The 27,487-nt window shown below is 51.9% G+C and overlaps 1 protein-coding gene across 2 annotated transcripts in view; it reads left to right on the top strand.

Moving 5' to 3' along the window:
• Window positions 1-27,487, top strand: part of KIRREL3 (kirre like nephrin family adhesion molecule 3) — a 535,312-nt gene that overhangs the window by 416,636 nt on the left and 91,189 nt on the right. For both annotated transcript variants that reach the window (XM_008517084.2, XM_008517083.2), the window contains exons 4-5: window positions 22,423-22,572; window positions 27,334-27,483. In XM_008517084.2, coding sequence (XP_008515306.1) covers window positions 22,423-22,572; window positions 27,334-27,483 — 300 coding nt within the window. The remainder of the gene's footprint in view (window positions 1-22,422; window positions 22,573-27,333; window positions 27,484-27,487) is intronic.

The raw sequence follows: 27,487 nt of genomic DNA, 5'->3' as shown, positions 1-27,487 counted from the left end.
AGTAACTCCTGCTCATCCCTCGGATGTCAGCTCGAGTCTCACTCCTCTAGGGAAGCCTCCTCAAATCCACCCCTCCCCAACCTAGATCAAGCCCCTCTGTTCTATGCACTCACAGAACCACATTTCTTCCCGTCAGGGCTCTTAGCTCAGTCTGTACATGTATGTTCATAGCGCCATTATTTAATGAACACCTGTCATCCCTACCAGTCTGTAAGCTCTGTTTGGTCTCCATTGTATCCCCAGAGTCTGGCAGAAGGTTTGCACAGAGTAAACACTGAGAGAAGAGCAGGACAGAGACCTTCTCTGCCCCCAGTCAGTGACTCTCAAGATGCTGGGACTTGGTGATTTGAGAATCATAGACTCCTGGAAGAAACATTAGAAGCCACCCAGAGAAGAGGAAAACGAGACTCAGGAAAGTGATGGGACTTGCCCAGAGTAACAGAGCTAGCAAGCGACAGAGCCAACACTTGAACCCAGGCTTAGGACCTCAGTCCAGCTCTCTTTCCACTTCACTATGCTGAGTCCTTGAAGTCTGGGAGTGTCAGCGTTGAGTGGATCAATCAGGGAAGTCTGCCTGATAAAAGTGGGTTTGAGGCCATGTTTTAAAAGAGATAAGAAGCAAGGACCCCTGGAGAAAAGGAAGAGAAGTAGCTTCTTTGATATAGACATGAAACATCCAGAGTAAAACCCACTATGAGCCTAGCACTGTGCCGGGTACAGGCTTCAAAGAGGCTGGGCATAGCCTCTGGCCTCAAGAGCTTTGTCCTCTACTTGGGGAGATTGGATATATTTCATACCAAATTGATTTTGTGGTTGTTTTGGTTTTGGTTTTCTTTTTATCATTGTGGTTAGTATGCTGAATGGTTAAGCACTGTGGCTTAGGAGTCAGGGAAATCTAGATTCAGATCCCAGGCCTAGTCCAGCAGGTTTAGAACTGTATCATCAAAGATTCTCGAGGCCAGAAAGCACCAAAGGCCATCTAGTCCACACCCTCTTCTGATGGCTCAATATCCCTGCCAAGTACCAACGCAGGTAAATACTTTTGGGTACTGGGGTGCTCTGTGCTCATTTACTCACCAACTGTGTCCCAGGTGCCTACTCTGTGCCTCGCACTGTCCTAGGCCCTTGGCATGTAAAACACAGTCCCTGCCCCCAAGGATATCACAGCACTTACAATGAAGTGTCACAATTGCTGTGACCAGATATGTACAGGAGCTATGGGAACAGAGAAGGGGAATCCAGGCAAACTGTAGGCCGAGTGAGCAGTGTCCAGGACAACCTCCTGGAGAAAGTGAGTGAGCCCTGGGAGCAAATTTTATTATAAGAGGCCATTGCAACCTATGCTTGAGTCCCTCCAAAGACAGGAAACTCGCTGCCTACCAAGGCCATGGGCAGCTCCCCAGCCCTGCTCTCATAAGGCGTTTCCAACATAACACCCTTTAACTCCAAGAGTCTGTAGTTTTATCACTCTAACTGCATTGATGACAATGGGACCCAGTGACTTAGGCAGCAGCCTCTGGCAAAATCCTGGGGTCTCACCCTATTCCAGCTGTGTCCTGAAGAGGCCTTCTTTCTTCTCTCTGTGCCACCCTGCCCCTTGCCCCCACATCCTCAGCTAGCCTCAAAGGCATCATCCTCATCACTGAATGCTGAGATCCTCTCTCCGCTCCCTTCCCAGGGTGGCAGACCTTGAATAAATGAGTGTGGTTAATGGCCTGCAGCGCCACAAAGTTTTTAGAGCTGTGTACTGGAATGAGCAGGTTCGGCCTGAGATGAATCACCCAGACTTTTTATCAAAGGAAAGTCAATAAAAACCTGAAGGAGCTTGCCCCGTCTCCACAGAGTGGCCAGGTCACATCGCCGGGCCCCGCACTCTGGAAATAGTAATCAGGCAGACGCATTTCCCCCTGCTCCATCTGCTTTCCTCCCTGTGCCTCCCTTCTCAGATGTATTAGTTTCTATGGAAACTGTGTTGTTACTGGTATGGGAGGAGTTTAATGACATTCAGAAGTACCAAATCAAGTCCATTTATATAATGGTTTGAAATACGCATAATGGCCTATGGAATATAGGACACGGTGACAGTTTCAGTGACTGCGTACAGAGAGTGGGATAAATAGAGCAATGTAATACTCCCCACCTCCAAGTCAAATGTACCAGGAATAACCACTATTCTTAGTACTAAAGAGCAGCACTTCTCAACCATTATTCATGAAAGAATCTCAAAACACTACACCACACCGGGCTGCTCTCCTCTCATTGAGGAAGGACGTTGGCTAGACCGTGGGTCTTCTGCACCAGAAGTTTCAACCAGAGAGGCAGGCGGGACAGGTTCAGAGGTGAGGAGAGGGCAGAGAGCAGCCACTCAGCCCGGGGCTCCTCAGGCCGTGCCCTCGGCCAGCCTGCTGTGGGACAATTGCTCCTTGTGTCTGTTGTCACAGCTCCTTTCTGTCTGATTCAGACACTTACCTTGTGCCTGGTGCTGTGGGGGACATGGAGATGAATAACTCAGGGAGGACTCCCTTATCTTAGCTCAGGTTCCCCCAGAAGGAGCCCCTAAGCAAGGACTCATCTGGGAGGGGCAGAGAGCACCTGAAGGAGGGGAGGGAATTGACCCAGGAAAGGGAAGTCATCTGTCACCGGGGATGTCACAAGTCCGCTACCACTGTGGGCGACTGGAGCCTGATCCCGGTGGGAACTCTGAGAAGTGCTGTGGAATTCATGCCTAGAAGTCAGGCCACCCAAGGAGTGGGCGTCTATAGCCCAGCTCCTGTCAGTAGCTGGCTGAAGGCTGCTGGGTGGGGGGTTACTTCCCTGGCACCTCTAATGCGCTCTTTGTGAGGGCAGAGTGGCCTTTGCAGCTTAAGGGAGACCTCAGGAGAAGGGTTGCGGGTCTTGGCCATCGGGGGCAGGCCTGAGGGATACAGGTGGGGCACTGACTGACAGAGTTAGCTGCAGCCCTCAGAGAATTTGGAGCCCAGTGGGGAGACAGGCCTGGAATAAAATAGCAGAAGGCAGGGTGATGGGAGAGGTAACGAGGTGACATGCTCTTGGAGCACAGAGGTGGGGAGAGCCATTTGTTCTGACTGGAGTAATACTGGGGGGCCTCGAGAAAGCAGAAGTGTGGAGGAGCTAACCTACAAAGGCACAGGGCTAGGGAGGGACTTTCACACGCTCATCATTTCATCCTCACCACATCACAAGGCCCACTTGAGAACCAAGCAACTGAGGCTCAGAGAAACCAAGTCGTCTACCTAAAGGCAAACAGCCATTACCCAGCAGAGCTAAGATTCAAACCCTGGTCTTCTTACTTCTGCTCTGCCTCAGGGAGCTTTGTATGTTTGGGAGATGAGGGTGGGTGACTTACCGCGTCACCCTCAAGGGCAGACAGGACGGAGCCATACTGTGTGTCTGTGTAGCTTTCTCCCGTGGCCGAGGACTGCCCTCTCCCATACCACCCCACAGTGTACCGCCTATGGACCACCACTCAGCCAGTCAGGGGCCCGGGCTGTCTGATCCTGCCCCAGAAGTAGGCTGGACTGATTGTACCTTACACTGAGTGAATTACCTGGAATTCACCACCCTGGGGGCACGGGAAGCAAGAGGCAGCCTGGGGAGGAGGTCCTTCAGCTCTGATGGCCCCACAAGCATGCTTTCTGCCCTGTCCTCACCCTCCATGCTCTCCTCTCCCAACCCTGCTCCCACCCCTGCTCCTTCTGAAAACACAGCGGGGGAGGGATCACGCATGTACATTCCCGGGGGCTGCATCTCGGAAGCATGCTGATATGCCTTCTGTGAAACACAGGCTCCATGATTGAGAGGCTGGGTTAGCCCTAATTAAACAGGTCTCTCCTGCAGAACTTCTCAGAGGGCACGGCAAACCCCTCAAAGGGACATATGGTTCATGGAGTTTCCCAAACTTACTTGACCATAAAACATTTTTCCTCGAGCATGTGTTCCGTGGAATCCAGTTTGGGAAATAATGGTTTAAGGCCCAATCTGTCACTAACTTGTTGTTTGAGCTTTGTCAAATAAGAATAAAACAAGCCTGCCCTGTGAGGACCAGAAAATCACAGGGATGAAAATTGTTTCTAAACTATAAAGTAAATGGTGCTGTTATTTATTTACATGGAAGATGATGCTGTTGTTTATTTATACAAAGCAAGCACACTCAGTTTCCCAGAGAACATTTCATTAGAAGTCAAAACAAAAAAAATAATAGTAAAAGTTTTTAAAAATAATGTTCTATTCCTGACTAGGTACGTGACCTTGACCTTGATGTCTCTTGACCTATGTCTTCTCATCTGCAAAATGGGAATACTCATGATGCTAGCCCTCTTTCCTCCATGCATATGTTGCAAAGATAAAATACGCATAATGGCTGTAGAGGTGCTTTGAAAAAGTATAAATTACCATAAAATGCAAGGCATTATTATTAGTGTTTCAGGGTAATACCCTCAATTCAGTCCCATTTTGCTGAGATCAAAACAGGAATGTGTTGGGGGAGGGGACCAGCTAGTGGCAGAAATAACAATGACTAATAATTTGCATCCATATGTATGATGTTAGGAGCCTTGTATGAGCATGTCGCTGAGGGGAGAAGATGAATATTTCATGAGTGAATGCTAAATGTGGTGTTAAGTTGAAATGGACAGAAGGGCCCCCTTGCCCCTGCCTCCAGGTTCAGCTGGGAAGGTCAGCACAGGCTTTGTGACTGGGCTGCAGGGAGCAGGGCAGCGGGCCAGGGGGGAAGAGCTCAGCCTCCCAGCACAGGTAGGGAGCTGTCCATCAGGGACCAACGGAAGGAGTCCTGCCCTGGGAAGCAGGAGAGCCAGGGCCCACGCCGCATCCCAGCTGGGTAGCCTTGGGTAAGTTACTATAACCACCTCGAGCCTCCATCTCCACACCGTGAGATGAGGATGAGAAGATGAGTCTCGCACAGCTGTGAAGTCTCAGTCCAAGTCCAGCTGTTTGGAAGGGCTTTGTACTGCACACAGGTGGGAAGTGTTACTATTCATTTATTCACTCAACAGACAGTTATTGAATATCTACCATGTGCCAATCACTGCCACAGCCACTGATTCATCATTTATTGTGTGCCAAACACCATGCTCATCACTGTATCCACATCACTTTGTTTAATCATCACCACAATCCTGAGAGGTATCTGTTATTACTCCCGTTTTCCACATAAGGAAATAAAATTAGGGAAAGATAAACAACTTGCCCAAAGCCATACAACCATTAAATGGTAGAGTCCAGGGCTGTATGAAGCCAGAACTGCTCACTCTACACTAAATGGTCCATCCTCATCCGTGGTACTTCTGCAGAGCCAGTGGGGCACCCTGCCCCCAACCCCTGCCAGCTCTGCCCTGCTCTGTTCACGCCTGTGCTTCCTACCGCCAGCACCCCTTCCTCATCCAAAGGAGAAAGCCTCACCATGCCCTCTTTCGGGCCTCCAGAATATCCCCCTTAGTTTTCCACCCCTGCTCTCTTCTCTGATGGTCTGTCCTCCATAACGCAGTCACCCTGGGGTTCTAATTTCCATCTCCATCCATCAGGACCTTGGCCTCTCACAACTCTGAGCAACCTGCATCCCTTATCTGAGCTAGCCATCAGGTGGAGTGAAGATTGAACACCTCCCACCCCTAAAACGCCCTTAGAAGACAGAGCAAGGACAGATGGGGTAGTGCCGGGATTAAACCCAACAGTCTTGATGGATGCCTCTCGAGGCAGCTCCTGACACTCCCTGTCCACCACACAGCACAAGGACAGAACCATCTCTGCAAATCTCAGCCCTGTGGGGCAATTTTGTGTTATCTTGGCTCATTCCTTCTCCAGAGATGAAGAGATTGTTTTAAACCTGCCGCCCCACCAGCTCTGCTCCTGGCTTCCGATGCCATTACGTTTCATTATAAGAAATAAACACCACAATGACATTTATAAGTTACCACTGAGCACAGAAGCACAAATATGAAGCAGATAAACTGCATTTGATCCAAATAATTACTGCAGGCAATATTGGGCTTAGTCTGAGCTGGCAGCCTGGTACCGAGTAATTTATTAGATTGCGTTAGGCAATGTTGCACGTTGAGTTTTTCATTATTGTGTCTCTTCCCCTCTCCATGGTCTAAATAGGTTAGAGGAGTTTAGACAGTGCATGCCAAACAAAGACAGACTTTGCTCAAGCAGATTAAGGCTGGGAATGTTGGCCAAGTGTCCAGGAATGGCTGTTTCCCAACCAACAGAGCATTTGCGAGAGAGGAAAGAGTTTAGCACTGTCTTGATGCTGCCAGCCAAGGACAGTTCCCTGTTCTTCCCACCCACTGGCCCAGATACGAAAAGAGGCTCCATAGAGGGAGTGAATGGAAGGGTTGGATGGAGCCCCCAGGACACCAGCCTGGGTTCCTGCTGGGTTCCTTTATGCTCAGCCAAAGACCCTCTCTACCAAAAGGCCCTCTGTAACCCAGGGTAGCCCAGGGCAGCTCCAGACCACAGGCCCAGCCCTCTCCTGCAATAAATAAAGGGAAGGAAGCAGTCTACCAGCCAACTCTGCAAAACAAAGCAATGAGAGCTGGCTACCAGCAGCCGCCTCCCTGCCAAACCCAAACTCATAAAGTTTGATTCAAGGGGTTACAATGCTTCCTATTCAGAGTCCCTCCTGCCCCATTCTCCCAGCCTTAGTAAATTACCCAATAAGCAGCAAGGACCTGTAGTTATTGCGCAGTTAAATGGTATTTGCCCAGTAAATCCTGAGCAGAGTACTAACGGTGATATACAGTAACTAATTACGGACATGAATTCTCTCCCCAAGACGCCAAGTGTTACCAAATATTGTTGCATTTAGGGGAGGAGGCTTGAAAACTGCTCCGTTCCCTCCAGTGAAGCCGTGAGTAACTCTCCTATTAGGGGAGCTGTCGGCACATCCAATGGCTCTCCAGGCTAGAAGATAGAGACGTCCCAGGGGCAGGCAGACATGGAGCCTCGTCTTCCAAGAGGGCTCCCATTCGCTGCCCCCTTATCCCGTGCCCCGGCAGAAGGGTCTAGCGGGGCACCAGATGGTCCTCCTTGGGTCATCTCACAACAGATAAGAGGCTCAGCAGCACCGCGGCTGTTGCAAAGGCCCAAGGCTCCAGCTGTGCAGGGAATGGAAGTCATTCTTCACCCAGCCCAGGACTGAGCTGAGAAAGCTCTTGCAGAGAGTCAGCCTCTGCAAAGGGCTTCTGGATGGGGATGCAGCGGGGTAGGATTAAAAATGGCCGTACCTCTGCCTGGGTGGGGATGACTTTTTGCCCTAAATTTTTGTTCATGGAGCTGATCTCGAGCCCAGGGGCACCTAGCAGTGTCAGAGGTTTTCCTGGCTGATGGCAGTGTGCCTGTGCCCAGCGGCAAGAAGCAGGTGTCCAGCTTCCTCTCTGTGTTTGGAGCATAGCTGGGGGCAGCGAGAGGACATAGTTGCCAGTCTCTGCTTTCTGACGCGGAAACTGCACAGCTCACATACCCTCTGTGCTTACCAGGCACTGCCAGGCAAACGGGCCCAGAACTGGAATCAGATGCTTCGAATCCCAGCCACAGCACACACTGTGACCTTGGGTGAGTTACTTAATCTCTCTGACCTTCCATTTCCTAAATGGAAAAAAAATGGGATAGATTCTCTCTGTCTCTCAGGATTGTTGATGTGAAAATGGTTAGCTTGGTGTCGGGGCTACTCCTTCTCCCAAGGAGCTCTTCCAAAGAGCCGGGTCCATCCTTTCTGCCACCAACGCGGCTTCTGAGATGGGCTCATTGACCCAGCCTAAGCTTCCCAGAAAGTAAGAGAGCCCCTCAGCCCCCCCTGGGTGCCCCCAGCAGCGTGCACAGTCCCTGTCCTTCCTCTCAAGATGCTGCCAGCACAAAATCTCTCCTTTACCAACATTTTCACTTCAGTCAAAACAAAGACAAGAGCAGTAATTGCAAGTTGGTTTTGTTTTGCTTTGTTTTGTTTGCTGCTACATTTTTGGAGTTGATACAAACAATCCGAGCCCTTGCCGGGGCCACTGTTAGGTGGTGACAGAAGAGGCCGAGTGAGGTGGAAGAGGCTGAAATGGGAGGCGGACACGGGCAGGGGAACTTTGGGCCCAGCATTGCTCTGAGCCTTGGCATTCAACTCTCTATGTTGGGGATGATGATGGAACCTTCTCCATGGGGTGTCCTGAGGGTGGGTTAAGTAAAATAACGCATGTGAAGTGCTTTGTGAAGTATAAAGCGTGTACAAGAGTTAGCTGTGGTTAATATCCCAAAACAACCAGAAGACGGGACCTAGAATCCCAGGGCAGGGAGAAGATGAATCGCTTTTTTAATTAGGGCACATATATAGTCAGCTCTCAATTATCTGTTGGCAAATTGTCCCCATTCCCGGCAAATGCTATGGCCAAGATTGCTTAATGAAGTCCTCTCAACATTTCACAGCTTCTTATTTTGCTCTTATTTGCATGAGGCCCAAAGGGAATGAAAGTCCTTTAAAGGCAAAATCGGCTAATATCCCCATCCCCTCCTGGGGAAGGTGTGAGCCACACACAGAGCGAGCTGGGGAGGTGGGGCGTGGCCCCCCTGTAGCTGTGGGCCAGCACCAGAGGTGACATTCTCCACCTGGCTGAGCAGGAGGCAGAAGGGAGCTCCATCACTGGGTCATTGTCTTTTTAAGTTTTAAAAATTCCCAGAACATCAAACACATCCATATTCAAATACGAATAGCAAATTGCATTCCAAAGTCGAAAATAAACGTTACTTAGGACTACCCATGATTTGGGACTGTCCGTCATTTTGGATTATGTGCACCCTCGCTCCTCTCCATTCACAAAGGTGATTGAGAGTTGATTGTATTTGGGCTCCAAGAGGGGAGGAATTCAGGACATTACACTGAGATGATATACTTTCAATTGGGAACGACTCCAGCAGCCGTGAGAAGATTCGTCTATGACACCAGGTCTCAGCTGTGGTCCCCAGTGCAGGGTTAGTGGGTGACATAAAATTACCTAGTGCTTCAAGGCCAGCCTGCCTTAGGCACACCGTGCACCCCGGGTCCCGGTCTGCTCTTGTACCTGTCTGTGGGATGCAGCAGTGCTGCCCTTCATGGAACACCTGGAGAGCATCAAAACTGCACAGGACCTTCTGACTCCTCGAGCATTTCACAGAGGGACCTTGGGGTCCACTGCAGGGAGGCCAAGGGGCTGCACTCAGTGCCTCCAGCTCCACCCCAGCTCTGCCTCCTCCCACTTTATACATTAGGGTTCCACGTGAGAGTCCACTGACAAAAGAGTTGCCTGCACTAAAAGAAAGTCTGAGAACTACTGGCCTCATCCAACGCCTTCACTGTGCAGTTTAGAAACCCAGGGCACACCCAGAGAGAAACAGCAGCTTGAGCAAGACCACACAGTGGCAGAGCCTAAACCAGAGAGAACCCAGGCCCCTGAGCCCATGCTCTTTGCAAACAGCAGTGCTTCTCAGCTATGGACCAAAAGCCGCCTGCAGCAGGATTACTGGGAGCTGTTAAAATGCAGATTCCTGGGCCCAGCTCAGGCCCCCTATCTCGGAATTTATGGCTTGGAGCCCAAGAAACTGTATTTCTAGCAAATTCTCCAGGTAATTCTCATGCACATGGAAGTTTTAGAACAGTTTTCAACTGGCAAGACCTATACTAGCATACAATAATTATTTTAAGATGTTTGTTTAAAAAATGATTTTTAGGACTTAGATCTTCCCCGAACAGACCAACTGTCCTTGACAGATTTGCTTTTATTTCCTTGTGCCTCGGTTTTATTCTCTTCAGCCTTAGGGCCCCGCAAAAGTAAGACTTTCGGTAAATCAGAACACAGAATGGTAGGGCCAAAAGGGAGGGAGCTAACAGACTGACTGCAAGTCTAAACCTACATTTTACAGATGCGGCATCTGAGTTAGAGAAGCGAACAGTCAGGCGAAGGACACAGCTAAGAGGTGGCAGAGGCAGCCCCAGATTGGTACCTTCTGGGCCTGGGTGCTCACAGGTTCCTGTGTCTGTACAGCATCTCTCACAGAAGGGAACAAGAGCTGCTGGACTTCCTGGAGTCAACCGATCCGTGGCCCTGCCTGCTGCCTGGCCCAGGGCTTCCCAAGCTGAGGCGTTCTAGGAGGGCCCTGCAGAAGCCCTGTCTGCCCACGCCCATGCCCACAGTTGCCTCTCAGGCTAACGACATGGTTCCATCCCTGCTCTTCAGCACCACTTTCCTTCTCTAATGCTCCCCACCCTCCCCCAACAATGGCTCAGTGAGCACATATTCAAGGCTGAAGACACAAGAGATGGAGACGTAGAGAAAGAAGAGGGTTCAGCCTGGGCCCCATGGCGAGCTAGAAGCAGGTCTGAGACGACATCAGGGTCCTAGCCTTCGTGGGCCACCTGAGTGTCTCCCATCTATCCCTACCCCCCCCCCACCATCACACCAAAGCCCACGCTTCTCTGCCCTTCCCGTCTTGGTCAGACTCCAGGATGACCACAGGTCGAGGATAGATGGGCTCCTTCCCAGGCACCAATGTGCCCGTATTTCCAGCAGCACTTGTCAGGTCTTCGTGGCATCCACAACTTGGCCGAATGGATAGGGGATTACCTCTCACTGCCACTAACGAGCACCATGCAGGCTTTGCCTGGGGCCACAGGCTGACATCGTAGGCAAAGGATTTGTAGTGACCTTGGATTCACCCTGCCTTGGCCAGCCCCACTGCTCTTCACTAAAGACCCACGCTGACCAGGACAACCTTGGCGGATTGTGTGTCCTGGGAGGAGACGTGTGAGGCCAAGAGAATCACAGGCTGCCTAGGCTGCCCCAGCTCAGGCAAAGAACGAGCGTCGGAGAATGTGCCCTTGGAATTTCTGCCCCACATCCAACCTAGGCAGGGCAGTCAGGCTCTCCTGCATAAGCCCAAAAAAATATACAGCACAATTTCTGGAATGTTCATGATATTGGCAAACTTCTCCTCACCTGTGTATGAGAATCAAGTTGCCAATGGCTGCAAATGGCGATGTTGGGGATGAAATCATTTCCAAATCCTCTCCCAGCAGAAGTCTAGGAGAAACAGGCAATGGAGAGAAGGTCTGTCTTCCACACTGCCTTGTTCTTCTGGCTTCTCTGTTGGTATTTCCAGTCGTGATCCAAAGGAAGAAGATTGGGTTAGATGACCTCCTACCATCCTGACAGAGCTCTAAGCCTGTGCAAATTTCAACAGGAGTTAGATGTGCCACCAAGACAGCTGCTCCCAATACTCCCAGCCTGGCATAACTGTGTCCCTCTTAGGTGGTCACACCAACGTCCGTAACTTTCTGTATTTGGAGATGAATTCTTAGGTCAACACCAAATGGAAGGACACATTGTGAAAACACTTCTCCTACTGCAAGTGCTCAGTAAGTGTGAGTTATTCACACCTTCTTCCTCCAGACCCATGGATCCAGCTGCATCCAGGACATCTTCCCCTGAGTGATTCGGGGCCCTTCTCCATCAACATATCTGCAACTGAGCTCACTGCCGACCTGAACCCACTTCTCCTGAGACAGAGATGGCTCCACCAGTCACCTATTCACCTTGTCCTGCAGGCCAGAGAGAGTGGGCCATGTGAGCCTCCAACTTCTTTGTCCAATTAAGTGCTATCAATTCTACCTCCAAATGGCTCCTAAATCCATTTCTTCTTTCCACTGATCCAGCTTTAGACTAAGCTCTTATGGCAGCAAAATCTTCCTGCTCAGTCTTCCTATCTTCAGATTATCCTCCTCACTATTGCCACTGTGGTCTTTCTAACACCCAAATCTGAGCATGTGGGTCAAAAGCCTTTGATGATTTCTCATTAAGTGCAAACTTCTTAGCATGCATTCAAGGGCCTCACAGTCAGACCTAGCATGATTCTGCAGATATGCATCCTACTAAATACATCCACACGCACACGTGCCATGCACCAATCGTACAAGCTTTGTGGTGTTGGGATCAGTTGCCGTTGTGGAGGGCATTCGGAGCTCTGTGCACTCCACGCAAAATGTCCTATTTCACTCTCACAAACAACCCGACAAGCCCAGATTACTATCCCTATGGGGAAACTGACGCTCTGAGGGACTAAGAAATTTGCCCAGGGGCACACAGCTGTAATGGCAGAGCCAGAGATCAAGCCTGGACCATTTAGCCTCAGTGCTATTATTCCCTGAACACATTCTGACCTCCACACTTTATTTAGGCTGTTCTCCATCCCAGGGGACATTCTCTGCTTGCCCTCCTCTTGCTTACCCCTCGAGGCCATTTCAGAAGCCAACCCTTCTGTGACTTCTTCCCCTGTTCCCTCAGAAGGAGAAGTCTTTCTTCCTTGAGACTTTCTTTATACCTCACTTTGGGCACAAACTGTGTGGCGCCTTTTATTCCAGTTCCTTGTACACATACTTGTCTCCTCCAGATTCTAAGCTCCTTGTCGTGGAAGATACATCAGTCCCTCCTCTGCATCCTCACACCTGGCCAGGACTTGGAGACCGTTGGAGTGGGACCTGTCCCTGCCTGTGGCCACCATGACATTTCTGGGGCTGGCACCAACACTGGTACCACTACATGCTTCATAACATTACTCAGTGGTCAGTGGGCTAGGACATAACCCTGTCACCTCCAACCCCGTCATGTCATGTAGGTCATGACAGGCATTCTGGAAATTTCCCAAAGCTCATTCTCCTGCATTCTGGGCTGGCCCTATGCTGAGCAGAAGGAAACAGCAGATGTCAAGACTTGGACTTCTAGATATGATCTGAGTCATCCTGATGTGGTCCCTTCCCACCTGCCTGGCGTTGCTCTGGTGTCAGCTCAGGGCCGCTGAGCTGCTTCCTTCTCCTGCTTCCCTTCCTCCCATCTGCTTGCTTCTCGGGACCAAGGCAGCTTCCCTTAATCTCATAAGAGGCAATTTGCGTGCTCTGGGCTGGCAGAAAGCTGGCAATAAATATCCCCGGTACAAGTATTCTTAAGCCTTCCCCAATTGGTCACTAATAACCGAGCAGACGGCGACATTTGAGCTTTTTCTGCATGGCTGACCAGGCAGCTCCAGGAGACTGACGCTGGCTGGGACTGCAGCTATGGCAGAGCTACAGGAGGGCTTAGATGCTCACATCCCTCCCGTGACTCAGGGGAAGAAGCAGATTCTAATCGGTCCAGCTTCAGATTTGCAAGGTCTCCTCTGCCAGCTCTGGGACCCCTCTTGACAGGTGCTGTTGTGGCCCCCATTTTAACAGTCCTGGGCTCAGAAAAGACTCCATAGTGATGAAAATAAGAACAACCCTTTATGAAACGCCTTCCACTTGCCAGGATCATTTACACATGAGGCCTCTCATCCTCACAGAAGCTTTGCAAAGGAGGTGTCACCCCCAATTTACTGATGAGGAAACTAAGGCTCAGAGTGGGTGAGGACTGTAACCCAGATCGTACTGCTAGTTCCAGGGCCAGAGTTCCTGCCCAGGCCTGCCCAACCCTGTGCTCTTTCCACTGTCCAGGACCCAGGCCCTCGTAGGTGACCGTCAGGTAGGGACTCAAAGCAGGTACCTAAGGTTACTCATCACTCACGCCTTTCCTTGTATTTTTTCCTACCCCAGGGTGGCATCTCTCCCCTAGCACACTCCCTGAATCATGATTCTTCTTCCAGGAAGCCTCCCTGTTTCCTCTCCCCATGCTCCCCATGCAGCAGGCCGTCTTAAACCCCAAAAGAACTCCGTGTGACCGCTTTATGAGACCAATCACTTTCTCCCTTGTAATCTGGCAGTTTGTGGTCAAGCGTGGCCATCCACAGACTCTCAGTGAGTTTGCTGAGTGTCCTGAGAGCTGAGGCAGGCAGCATTTCAGCTGGGCTGCCCCGCGTTCAGGCAAAGGAACGGGCGCATGCATCCCCAGTTGCTGGAGAGGTTCTCACTTCACCTGTTCCTGGACCGCTGGGCGTCCTCGGGGTGTCACCGGCCCCTCCGGACCCTGCTCCCCTGCCAGCTCCCTCCCGTCTGAAGAGCAGTGAGGGTGGCCATGCAGACGTGTTTGCTGAGCACTGGGCTCCTTAGAAGCAGAGCCAGCATTCCAGGTGGCCCTGCCACTCCTGTCCAGATCTGGCTGGGATTCACCCTGAGGGCAGTGGCCACCTCCCCTCAACCTGCCACTGGAGCAAGGGCCTGGCCAGAGCGCCCATCTATGAGGGGGAGGAGGAGAGTGAGCACACCCACACCACCTCCTCCCATCTGAGCTCGGAGCGTGGGTTGAAAGAGGGAGATTGCAGGGGACAGGGAGCTCCACACGGGGCTCCAGTGTGGAGTTTGCACCGAGGCTTTCTCTCTGCTGTTCCACTGACTAACCCGGAATCCCGTGCTCTTCACACGAGTCCACACTGACCTGTGGAGCTGTCTCTCATGGCCACTGCGGAACCACCTGCACCAGATCAGTGGCTGCAGGAGAGGCACAAGCTCATACTCCTATGGGGTGGCAACAGACTTGCAACATCAGGGTACCAGAATGTGTTCCCAAGAGGTTTGGGCTGACAGTTATGGGTGGCGGGGATGGGTGAGCACCATGGCTCCTCTGATCCTAGCATGGAGGACCCTGACCACCATGGGCGTGGCGCCCCTTGGCCCTCCTCCTACCTGTTTCCCCCAAACACACACAGAGCCAGGCTCAGGCCACAGCACCATGGGCTCCTGGGACCTTAAATGTCGTCCAGACCACAGTCCCTTCCAGAGGTTGCCAGAGCGGCCTTGACAGCAGAGTGGGGCCTGGACCTACTTCAGCATACATTTTAGTCCCACAAAGAAATTAGTCCCAAAAATTCTAAACCAGAGGCTTTCAAATATTCTGTAAGAATAAGAAGAGTTTGTTCAAGCAAAATCTTAAGTGATTGACAAAGAATAGAGGCAGAAAAGATCTGGCTGGAGAAGGGATGGGGCCCAGAAGCCAAGTTATTCAGACACAAACACGCGCGCACATGCACGCACACACTCACACCCTCACCCGTGCACACGCGCAGCAGCCAGGCCCTGGAGCCCTGCTGTAAAACCATCACTTTGGGTGATTTGGCCCTTCCAACCTCAGCCTTCCAGAGCTAAACACCTCTTCCCTCCCCAGGAAACAACTGGGAATTGAGGGGTGACCTCTGATCAGAGGCTACAGGTGTGTGAGCTGAGAGAGAATGATGGAGTCTTCAGCATTTTAAATGTTTCACTGGAGACGGGGCGGGGGGTTGGGGGGGGGACCTCCCAGAGCCAGATGATGATGGCTCATTCCATGCTAATGTGCATGGCGAGTTCCAGAGAAGAGACTAAGGTGAGGGTCGTGTGGTCAGGGCTGGGAGGGGGTGGCCCCTTCGGGGAGCCTGGTGGGCTGACGGAGATGGAGGAAGGAGGGAGATCTGGGGGGCTTTTGAGAAAGCAGTCGGGAGAAGTCATGAGGAGAGAGAAGCAGAGCTGCAGGCTCCTGAGCAGAGACAGAGGCCAGGGAAACAGGAGGGGAGAGGACAGGACAGACAGGGTGGCAGGAGGGGAGGACTCCAAGCTGTGCTGAGCAGGGGACAGTTGGGGGACCAGCTTGGCTGCAGGACTAGAACTCTCCAGGGGCTTCCCAAGGCCCGCCTCGCCCACCCCCCTCTCTGGCCAGGCTGCACCTGCCCCTGTCCCTTTCAGCACCGAAGAGCTGAAAGTCCTCCCACCATCTGCCACAGGCTCCCCACACTTCCTCCCACTCTCCAGTCACCAGCACCTGCCAGCTCCAGCCATCCTGACTCAGGGCCCTGCCGCACAGGATGCACACGTGGCTCGCCAGGAAGGGGCTCCTCGGAGCCCACCCTCCTCTTCATCCCCCCCAGCCAGAAACACCCTGGCTTCCCGCAGTTTGGAAAGAAGGCTCCAAAAGGCCCCACCTGCTAGCACTTTTACTTCTGGTTCCTGCTCCTCACCTGCTGAACTGGTGGACCCAAGAGCACAGCCCTAGGGGCGTCAGAGCCAGACTCTAATCCTGACCCAGCCTCCATGGAACCTCGAGGGCTCCACCCTCCTCTCCGAGCTCAGCGTGGTGAAGCAGCCTCTGGGCCCTTCCCCGCGTTGGGAAGTCCGGTTGGAGAGGTGGCAAGGTGCTCTCCTGGCTCACAGGCTGTGGGCAGTCCCTGAGGGCTCTGAGATGGCCCCTGGGACCGCAGTTCTGCAGGGCCCTCCCCTCCTGGGACAGGACCATCCTCCTCGGAAGTGGACAGGAAATTTTGCCTGCAGCCACCACTAGAGCCACGTTCCACTCCATCTAACCCACCAAATGTGGCTGAGTCCCAAGTGTGCTCCCATCCAGGCCCGCTCCCTTAGAGGTTCCTGGAGACTGTTCAATTCTGGCCAAGGGAAGGGAGAGGGAGGTCTCAGGCGGGTTCTCTGAGTTCCCAGGGCCGAGGACCGTGTAGTAAAGAACCTTAGGATGCGGCCCTGAACAGCACTGCTAGGCCTGATGTCCCTTCTCCACTCAGTGCCTGGGCCCCTGGACAACCTCATCTTCACGTGGGTCTGATGTGGTACCCATCTCATAGGACTGACTGTGGAGGGAATTCAATCAAATAACCCAGTAAAGCTCTGAATAGATGTTCTACATTCAATGAAAGTTAGCTATTATTAATCCTCTAACAATAAAAATATTATTTTTAATATTATATTCCACCATAAAAAACATTATTTATACTATATCACTAGTTATATAATAATGATTACATAATGACTATACAAGCTGCAACAATTGCTACGCCTCCTTTCTTTCATGCCTCCATGCACTGGACTCCGCCCTGCACCTAACTTGGTGTTGCTGACCACCAGCTGGGAGGAGGCTGGGTAACTAGGGAAGGACCAGGAAATCACTTCACTCGGAGCATCCCCTGCCTCTCTTTAGATGGTTTGAGGGGGCTGCCCTGTAGGTGGGGTGAGCACTTGTCTGAGAATCAAAATCCGGGTTCCTGGCCCTTGATTCAATAGCCAACATGAGACAACGGCAAGAAAATAGGGCCTACAGCCAGAGACACTGGGCCTTGAAGTACACCCGTGTAATTACCACTGTGACTTTGAATCACATCTGGGCCCGCTGTGTGACCTGAATTACACCTGGGCCCACTGTGTGACCTTGAATCACATCTGGGCCCGCTGTGTGACCTGAATTATATCTGAGCCCACTGTGTGAGCTTGAATTACCCCTGGGCCCACTGTGTGACCTTGAATTACACCTGGGCCCACTGTGTGACCTTGCATTACACCTGGGCCCACTGTGTGACCTGAATTACACCTGGGCCCATTGTGTGACCTTGGGCATGTCATTTCACTTCTAGGAGCCTCAGTTCATCTGTAAAATGTGGGTGATAAAAGCTAACTAGCATTGTAGTTACATTCACGGACCTGGCATGCAGTGGGTCTTCCACGACGAGCTCGGTTATTCCTGTCTTGTAAAGCCTGCCTCCTTGAGGCAGTGGCCCCACCTGCTAATTTCTTACCTCACTCCTGTCGGGGTGTTCAGCACAGATCTGCCTAGTCAGTAGTTTATAAGGTAAAAACAGCTTTCCTACAGGTAACGCAGATCTCAGCAGACAAACTAGGGTAGGCAAGCCACAGGTACACAGGCATGTCAAACAGAAAGTTATCACATCAAACAGATTCATTCAGTGCTGATGCACCAAGCATGGCACTGAGCATACAAAATGGAAAAGACAGCTGCGGGCCCTGCCCTCAAGGAGTTTCCCTCTATTTCTTATTTATTTTTGTTTCTTTCTTGGTTTCTTTGGCATGTGACATATGGTAGGTGCTCAAGAAAGGTTTGAAGAAATTAAGGAAGATGAGAAGGAGGAAAGGGGGAAGCGGGGAGGAGGAGAGAAAGAGAAGATGCCCCTGGTGAAGGGAAGTGCCTGGAGGCACAGGCAAAGATCTGGGCCTTCAGTGACAGTACCAGCAGGGCTGGTTAGAGAGGCCTGGGGGAGGGCGGCATTCCAGGAAACGTGGATGGACAGCCAGCAGAGGGCTGCTGCGGAGCACCCAGGGGAAGGGGGCTCAGATCTGGGAGAAGTCCGCAATCCAGGATGGAAGGTCGGGTGCTGTCCTGCAACAGTGGACGGCCATGAGAGTTTCCACCCTTGGAAAGAGGGAAACATGAGGAAAGTGGTGACTTAGGAAGAAAAATCCAGGGCAACAGCAACACCCGACAGCATTCAGAGGCTGTTGAGACAAGACAGGTGGGGGCGGCGAGGGCCTGGACGTCGGGGTGGAGCAGTAGAACGGAGAGGAAAGGCCAATTTGAGTGATATTAGGGAGGAGGTCTGGGCCAGACTGGGTGACGGTGAGAGATTAAAAATAAACCATGAAAAGGGAGGTCACGCTGACTGCCAGGCTTCACGCCAGGACAACGCCACTGGATGAAATGGGAAACTGAGGCAGAAAACCTGGGATGGATGGTGCAAGGTGTGTTAATTCTACAAGGAGAGCAGGCCCTTAGGGTGCAGCTCCTACCCTGTGCTCAAATCGGAGTTGTCCAGGTGGGCGGGGTGCAGCGTGAGATCCCAGCTCATATTCTTCCGTTTCTCAGAGGACAATGCAGGTCCTGCCTCAGAGCAGGTCTCAATAAATGCACGTTGAATACACACATGTTCTCAAGGAGCTTCCTGTCCACTTAACATAATACCCAGGAGGTTACAGAAAATGATCCCATTCACTTCTCTGGAGGAGGAACGACAAGGAAGAGAAACCAGGGAGGGAGGGAACAGCGAGGAGCAGTCTTTGGGGAGAGCCACCCCAACTGCAGGTTTGCACACTGTGTTCCTGGGGGCTCTCCGGCCTGAAGAGAGGCCTCGAGTTCTGCCCCTCAGGTGGAAAGAAAGTGGCCCCATCCCTCCACCTCCGCTCCATCCCAGCACCTCACCCTTTACCTGTTCTAGAGAGTGACACTCAGCTCACGAGTCTGTCTGAAAAAGCATACCATTGATTTAAAAGAGAAAAGCATTTTTAGTGGCTTGTATTTAATGCACAAAAACTAAAATTAGACTGAAAAAGAAAATAGTCAACTCGAGCATTAACCATTCCCTCCTAAAAAATAATTTTCAAGGGCCACCCCATGGTGGAGTGGTTAGGTTCGCGCGCTCTGCTTCGGCGGCCCAGGGTTTCGCTGGTTGAGGTCCTGGGCGCAGACAGGGCACCATTCATTGCCGGTTCGGATCCTTGGCACCAACATGCCACCATTCCTCAGGCCATGCTGAGGCGGCGTCCCACATCGTACAGCCAGAGACACTCACAACTAGAATATGTACAGCTATGTACTAGGGGGCTTTGGGGAGAAGAAGAAGAAAAGAGAAGATTGGCAACAGTTGTTAGTTCAGGTGCCAATCTTTAAGATAATAATAATAATAATAATTTTCAAATAACGTCCTTTAGGTGGTTTTTGAGACTATCCTGTGTATCCATCTCCCTCGAGAAAGGTTCTTTCCATAGAAAGGCCAAGGGGATCCAAACAGACAAAATATGAGAGCGAAACCTCTCTCTGCACCTGCTCAGAGGGATCCAGAGCCTCTGGCCCCCTCAAGGCCTGCTCCCGCTCTTCCCGCACCTGCAGGCTCCGTTCCTAGGCCCCAGGCCTTATTTGGGGGATCTTGTGCCTGCCTCCACTCTGGGCTCTCAGACACCCTCCAAAGCGAAATAGTGACCACTCGCGTCCACCTCCACCGCCTGCTTCCCCAGAGCTCGGAGCTCTCCTCCAGAGCTGCGTTTCCATGGTGACAGCCCCCGTCTCCCCCAGGGCCCCGCCACACAAGCCACATTCGGGTCACATTCGGGTTTCTCTCCGCTAGTCCAGGACTCACCCTCACCGCCACCCACACCTTCCTCATGATGCTTCCTGTGCCTCAGCTCTCCAGTTATCCTCACCCCACCGAGAGGAAGCAGGTTTGGCATGGGGGAGGAATGGGACAATCGCCCACTGCAGGCGCTCCCACTAATGGACGTTTTGGAGGGCTCAGGTGCCATATTGTTTAGGGCCCTCTCATTATAAACCCCTCAGCTCCAGCTGACAACCTGATAATTCTCTCTGATAACACAATCTTTGGCAGCTATTGCGGCTGTCTTGACACTGTCCTTCTCGCAAGAAGGATTTTGAGATAAAAAAAATGAGCTGTGAAATCATCATTAGAGCCAGGAGAAGAGGGCCTAGGAATGGAATGTTCTCTCCCCACCCACCCTGCTCTCCCTGCTTCCCACCCCACCGCCCCCCTCTCCACCTCCTTGCCTCTCTCCTCCTTCCCTTCTCCCTGCTCTCTCGCTCTTCCCCCGTCTCCAGCTCCTCGTGTCTCTGCTCTCCTCACTTCCTTCCTGCCCTCTTGCTCTTTCTCCGGTCTCTCCTCCTCTCCTTCCTCCTCTCTCATCCTTTCTCTCCTTGTTTCTCTTGTTTTGGTGCCAGAAACAGTCTAATTACAACAGCGAACTTGAAGAGACAGAGAGAGAGAAAAGAAAACTCACCACACATAGCTGATTAAAATGTCCTATGAAATCTAATTTGTAAAGCTCAAATCAGAATAAAGAGTGTTACTCCCACAATTCAGGGCCAATTTGATTTTTAATAAGACTCCTTAGAGACACAGCCAAGATTTCATCAGGTTGTAAACTCAGCTACCTTCCCACCTGCCACGAGCTCTCTGTTGTGGACCCCTGTCTTGTCCTCTTGGGGGTTCCACCCCACGCTCTGCCTCCACCCCCAAATCCCCTCAGGTTCCACACACCACTCATGCCCTTCTTACAACCATCTGCTGCCGAGAGCTTGGCTCTATCCATGGTCCAAGCCTGAGGCTTCATGTCCCCAGATGAGCAACAGCCAGGGCCCAGGACCTCTGTGGCCATCCCTGGCTCTTTCAGGTTGGGGAGGAAAGGCCGTGGCAGCAGCCTGCACAGCACGTCCAGTTTTCCTGGGTTGTTTGCCTGTATCTGCAGAGCAGGGGGTGGGAAAGAATGCAAACTCAGAAGTCACAGACCCTAGATCAGACCCCAGCTCCACCACTCATTAGCTGTGTGACCTCTGGCAGGTCACTTTACCTCTCTGATTCTGGTTTCTTTGCTGTAAAATGGGGATATTTCTGCCATGAAATGTAATCAAACATGTTACAGAAGGGAGGGCACGTGAAGCCCTGTTCACACCGCGGGCCGGGAGCTCACTAAGTGTAATATCCCGTTGTCCACTCAACTGTGGCCTCCCGGGGAACACGGATCACATGACCCCGCTCTTCAGCAGTCCCTCCAGGATCAGGCTTACGGGTCCGCACGCAGCATAGCACAGTGGATGAGAACATAGTCTTTAGAGCCAGAAAATCTTGAATTCACAGTCCTAGTCCTGCCCTTCGCCACTCCCTGGACAGTTTAGTTAACCGCTAAGACTCCACATCCTGGGCCCCTGCAAAACGGGGTTGCTGAGGCTCCACGGGGTGTCTGGGGCACTGTGACAGCTAGAGGTAAGGCACACTCAGTGCTGGGTGAGCAGTTAACAAGCACAGCTCCTGCTACTATTCTCACCTCTTTGTGCCTCATCTCCTCATCTGAAAAATGGGGACAAAAATACCCAGGCTGGAATTCAGCAAAGATGCACTGATACATTGTTATGAGGATGAAAATGTTAATGAGCTAATATTTTCAACTCTTGAACCATCCTGGCATACTGTACGCACTGTGCTGTGTTTGTTTAGTGAAACACGACCTGGCGAGCTAGATGGTTCAGCGCAGTCTTGCTTTGAGGTGTGTATGGGGAGGGATGGGGTCACACTGACAATTTTCTCCCAAGTGACAGTGAGGCTGGAGTAGGAAGGGACAGGGAGGACGTGTGGAGACGATTACCTGCTCCCCCAGTCACACCCTCCGCCACGCTCCACCACAGCACGGGCCGCTGAGTTTGACCAGAGGCCCATCAAGGGGGCCTCTAGAACAGCAGTATTTCTTGGATTCTCAGGTTTAACCAAAGCACACCACTCCCCACGCCCACTGCCCTCTGGAAGCACATCCCCCACAGAACACTTCCACCTGGGTCTCTCTCCCGCCTCTGGCCTGTTGTGGAAGTTGTGGCGTTAAGTAGGAGTTACCCAAATGGAAGGGGGTAATATGTCCGAAGTGTGCGGGGTATGGCCGTTTGGGGGCTGGAGGATGGCTGGACCACAGCGTGAGTGTGCACCAGGGACTCATGAGCAGGGGGGCTAGAGTAGGAAGCCAGCTCCCGAAAGCAGGGGATTAAGCTGGGGGCAGTGAGGAAGCCACTGCTGGACCCCAGGCAGGAAGTGAGGCCCTCTGGGGGACCCTGTTCCCTGGGCCAGCCTGGCTCTGCTTCCATAACTTGAGGGGAAGCCCTCCGCGCACTGCTCCCTGCAAGGAACTGACCTCTGTGCTTGTCTCCTTCCTAGGTCAAGTGTACTCCTTCAGCCAGCAGCCCCAGGACCAGGCCGTGGTGTCAGGGCAGCCAGTGACGCTGCTGTGTGCCATCCCGGAATATGATGGCTTCGTTCTGTGGATCAAAGACGGCTTGGCTCTGGGTGTGGGCAGGGACCTCTCAAGTGAGTACCCCCAGATCTCCCCAGAAATGCCTGGCCCCCATCTCTTCCTTACCTACCCATCCACCCTCCTAGGGAACTCCATTTTCATAGGTGTTTGGGGATTAAGCCTCCAGCTTTCACTGCAGATCACATGGGCAAAGTCAGCCTAGGCAAGTCCTGGGTCCAGGATCTATAGGACTTTGAGGACTGCTCCGGCTACCGGTAAAAAATTACAGGGGCCAGCCCAGTGGCGTAGTGGTTAGGTTTGTGCACTCCGCTTCATCGGCCCAGGGTTTGCATGTTCAGATCCCAGGTGCAGACCTACACACTGCTCATCAAGGCATGCTGTCATGGCGTCCAACATACAAAACAGAGGAAGTTTGGCACAGATGTTAGCTCAGGGACAATCTTCCTCACCAGAAACAAAAAGAATTACAAATAACCCTCAATTCTGGGGGTCAGTCCTAAACCCAACACACTGTTGTCCTGGTCGGTCTATTCTAAAGTCAAACACGATTCATGTAAAGTCAGATTTCCAGAGGTAAACTATTCCTGTTTCTTGGTCCAAAATGTGTTCCCCACTTAAGGTGCAACCTGGTTCTTCTTGGCTCTTATCCATTAAAGAGAGCCACGTAGATTGAAAACTCACAGAGAAACTTGATGGATTTTAGGGGTCACCATGTGATGGAAAGAAAAGAAAAGTTTAAATTTCAAACTTTGTTCAGCCCACCCAGGCTGGTATTCAGCACAGATGCGCTGCTAGGCCCCCGTGGCGGGCAGCTGAGCTCCCTGGTGGGTGCCATGCCCCGTCATTTGTTAACTATTGTGAATGTCAGCCCTTAAGCCCATACAGATGTCTTTCCAATCCATCCTCTCCCCCGGGAAAAAAAGGAATGGAATCACCCTCCTGGTCCCCAGCCCCCATCAGCTGTTATTATTCTCCCCTGGAGAGGGTGGGCCTGTGGCTGTCTACTGGGCTTGGCATAAACTGTTAAATGCAGAACAAGGGATCTGGGTGTCCCTGTGATTGGGGAATGGCTGAAGGTGGAGAAAGAGAGAAAAATATGTATTCAACTGAGAAGTAGTTTTGCCTCTCTCATGGTTTACAGCTGCAGGAAAATAAAAATCGAAGCACACTCAGGAACATGATGGTTGGGAAATTAATATTTTAAAATGTGAGTTATGTCTTGCCAGAAATGTGTATTGAAACGTTATAGCAATGGTCAATAGCATCGCAGGATTTGAGTGTTCCAGTCCCGCTGAGTGTGGATAAAATACACAATAATGTCCCCAAAATATACTGCACTGCCATAAAAGTTAAGTATGATAGGAACCAGCCAATTTCAAGGCCTCTGAACTCCCTTACCCTGGAGAAACTGAGGGAACGCTACCACCTTCCCAAACTAGGATCGCTCACGCTCTGCACGCCCTGAGCTTGGCCCAGCACCGTTGCTGGTTAAGGAGGCTCTCTGGGTCCCTGGTCAGTGGTTTTCAGCCTTCAGTCAGGGACTGGGGTCCTGTTGGGTCTGTGGCCAAGAGAAGGCCCCAGATCCCCATGGATGGTTCACAGAATGGCCATCACCATGTCGAAAATTGACCCTCTGGCATCCATTTCCACGAGTGGCTTTCTGGGATCCAGCACTGGGTCCTGCTAAGTGCTGAAGGACAGTGGGCTCTGAGGAACTCAAGTCTGCTTCCTCTACACTTATGGGAGGAAGGCTGGCCCTCTCCCTGCAAAGCCAATAAACAAACTCCTCGTAAAGTACTTGCTCTGTATTTGGTCACCTGTCCCAAAAATACCATCATGACAATAACAACAGATACTTACACGCTTATAAGTACTGTTTGCTTGCTTGGTAAGGAAGGGAGAGTAATAGATCTCAATTCAATTCAGCAAGTATTTGCAGAGCACTGAATACTGCACAAGTTTTCTCACGGGGAAACTGAGGCCCAGCGTTGTGGGACTTCAGCCCGCTGCAGCTCTGTCCTCTTCTATTTTAACCATGAGGCCGCATTCAGGCGGCCAGGAATGGTGCCTAACTGAAGACCTACCTGTCTTTCTGGTCACCAAGGCTGGGAAGAACATCAAAGGAAATGATTTATAAAGACACTCCCTCATATTGCTAGAATGTTTTCCTTCTAAGAAGCTCAAGTACTTCTCAGACATTGTCTCGTAAATCTGCAGTGATCCAGAGGGAGAAAAAGAAGGATTTTCTCCTTTATTTGACAGGTAAACAAAGTCACAGTTGAGAAAGAAACAGATTCAAACATATACCCAATCCCAACGCTTGGGACCCTGGCTCCTAATCCCCAACAAGCCCAGGACCCTGTCTGCTCTCACTTCTAAAGACAGGGACCTCTCTGTCTACTCTGCCTCCTTGTCATTTTAATTTAAACTAGCATGTACGGACTGCTTAATATGTGCCAGGTACTTTACACGGACTATCCTATCTACTCTTCACCATGACTCCAGGAGGTACGAGTACTGCCCCCATTTTACTGATGATGAAATGGAAACACAAAGCAGTTAAAGTAGTTCACCCGAGACAACAGAGCCAGGAAGTGATAGAGCTGGCATTTGAACCCAGGCAATTTGACTGTGGAACCCAGCTTCCCAATAATTTTGCCTCCCCTGGGAGTAGCAAGAGAGAGTAATGATGCTGTGGAAGGAGCTAGAACTTCCTCAGAATCTATGCTTCTGGGCCTGTGTTTTCCGAAGATGCTGCCAGTCCTTGGGATAGCATCACAGCTCGCCGCCTAATTAGGCAAATACAAACAAACCCATCACTGATGTTTTCAGCAGCTCATGAGAGCGGAATCCTGCTGCTGATAGCTTGCAAGACAACAAAAACACAAGCTCCAGCCAAGATGCCTGCAGGAGATCAGGGACTAATCAAAGGACAGCGGGATCCAGAGGTTGGGCCGGAGGGGATGGGGGTGGTGAGCCAGCTGCACTGAGGGTAGCAGCAGGGAGAGGACTGGACCAGAACCCATGGCCAGCCCCTCGCCCTGGCCCTGGGGGGAACCAGCTTAACTGACCTGGTCTCCTTCCCAAAGCCCAGCAGAGGGCGGGAAGGGCAGGCAGGAGGGGAGGCGGTGATTGCCTGTGAGCACCTCTGGCCAGGCCTGAATAGCTGTGGAGGGCAGGGTCATTTGACTGCATGATGGGGACAATGCTCGCCATGAAGACACTAGCCTGAAAGGCTCAGCCGCACAGGACACACCCAGAAAGCATACTGAGAAGCCTCGTGGAGGGTCATAGCCACCTCCACTGACCAGAAATGGGTGCCAGTAGCCCCTATGCAGCAACCCCACCACCCCAGGAAGCCCGGCCCCAGCTCCAAAAGACCCTTAGCTTATGGAGGTGGGAGGGGCCTTAGAGCTCCAATATTTCTTCCAGGGTAGAAATCTCCTCTGCAGTATCCCTGACAGGTGATCATCAGCCTCTGTTTGAGTACAGCCAGTGACGGGGACCTCATTACCACTTCTGGCAGCCCAGATCCTTGTCAAGCACCTCAAACTGTTAAGAATATTCTAAGTTAATTCCCCATGTTAATTCTGCCTGTTGGTGCTAATGCTGTCCTGGGGGGCTACATGAACACGTCTAACCCACACTAAGACACTTCGAAATAGTTGAAGAGAGCTTTTGCAGGTCTCTGTCTGCCTCTGTTTCTGTCTCTCACTTGCTTAAGCCCTCGTCTTTCTGTCAAAGGGCACATGTGCCATCCCCTTGTTCTACGGCACATTTCTGAGGACTCACACTGTCCTGGTGGAGGTCGTTCAGCAAGAGGAGCAGTTTGGGCTGCGGGGAGGTGGGTGGGCCACTGAGGAGAGAAGGGGACCAGGACAGGGAGGAGGTGCCCTGTGAGGACTGGTGGGGGAGGGCAGAGCTCAGGGGAGGGGGTGGGTGGAGCACAGATCCTGCTGAGGGACACTGAGGAGGTTTAGGGCCCCAGACCCAGGAGGGGGAGGACCACCCCAGCCTGACAGGCCGACTTCCGCCGGCGTTTATGCTCCACCCAGCAGAGCAACAGGAAGGCCAAAGAATGATGGTCCTTCTCAGGCTTTATGTATCTATTATCCATCACCAGTGGCACAGGAGCCCCCCATTCCTCAGGGTCCTGAGTGCCTCAGAAGTGCTTACTCAGGCCCTGGGGGTGTGGAGGGCTGGGATGGGCAATAGGAACGACTAGAAAAGGGCCGCTTATGGTTCACAGTGGCCGGAGGTACCTGGGCGCTGGTGGCTGGGCCAAGATTTCTACTTCCTGTCCATGCTGAAACAAAACTTTTCCCCAAAAGTCACTCTTGATCCTTTTCCAAATGTTTCCCTGCTTTCTCCCTCTCTCTCCCTCTTACTCATCTTCTCTCTGTTTGCGAGGCTCGGCTGGGGTTGCTCCGTCTCTGCGTGTCTCCTCATCAAAATGTGTGCCTACCTGGTACACCAGCGCCCTGCACACCACTTTCCAGAGGAATTGCCCCGCGGTGTCTGCCCACACTCAGCATGTCCCTCTCTGCTCTCTCTTTCCCTCTCTAACAACAGCTCCCCCAACCTTCCTAAACTGAAAACCCACAGTACTCTTAGACACACACACCCTGCCCCGACCCCCTGAGGCGAAACTCCCATTTTCATGCCCCTTACACGGAGCCCAGGGCCCTGGCAGCTGCCTTCTCTGCCTGCCTCTAAGAGCAGCCCCTGCTCAGGGTACCCCTGCTGTGCCCCTTTGTCGTGAATGTCTCTCCACCCCTGCCCCAGCCCCCTCGATGTGCCTGCTGTCTCCGCAGGTTACCCACAGTACCTGGTGGTAGGGAACCACCTGTCGGGGGAACATCACCTGAAGATCCTGCGGGCAGAGCTGCAAGATGACGCCGTGTACGAGTGCCAGGCCATCCAGGCTGCCATCCGGTCCCGCCCCGCTCGCCTCACCGTCCTGGGTAA

The sequence above is a fragment of the Equus przewalskii genome, chromosome 6, assembly GCF_037783145.1.
Source record: "Equus przewalskii isolate Varuska chromosome 6, EquPr2, whole genome shotgun sequence".
Lineage (NCBI taxonomy): Eukaryota > Metazoa > Chordata > Mammalia > Perissodactyla > Equidae > Equus > Equus przewalskii.
This window is presented reverse-complemented; position numbering and strand designations above follow the sequence as displayed.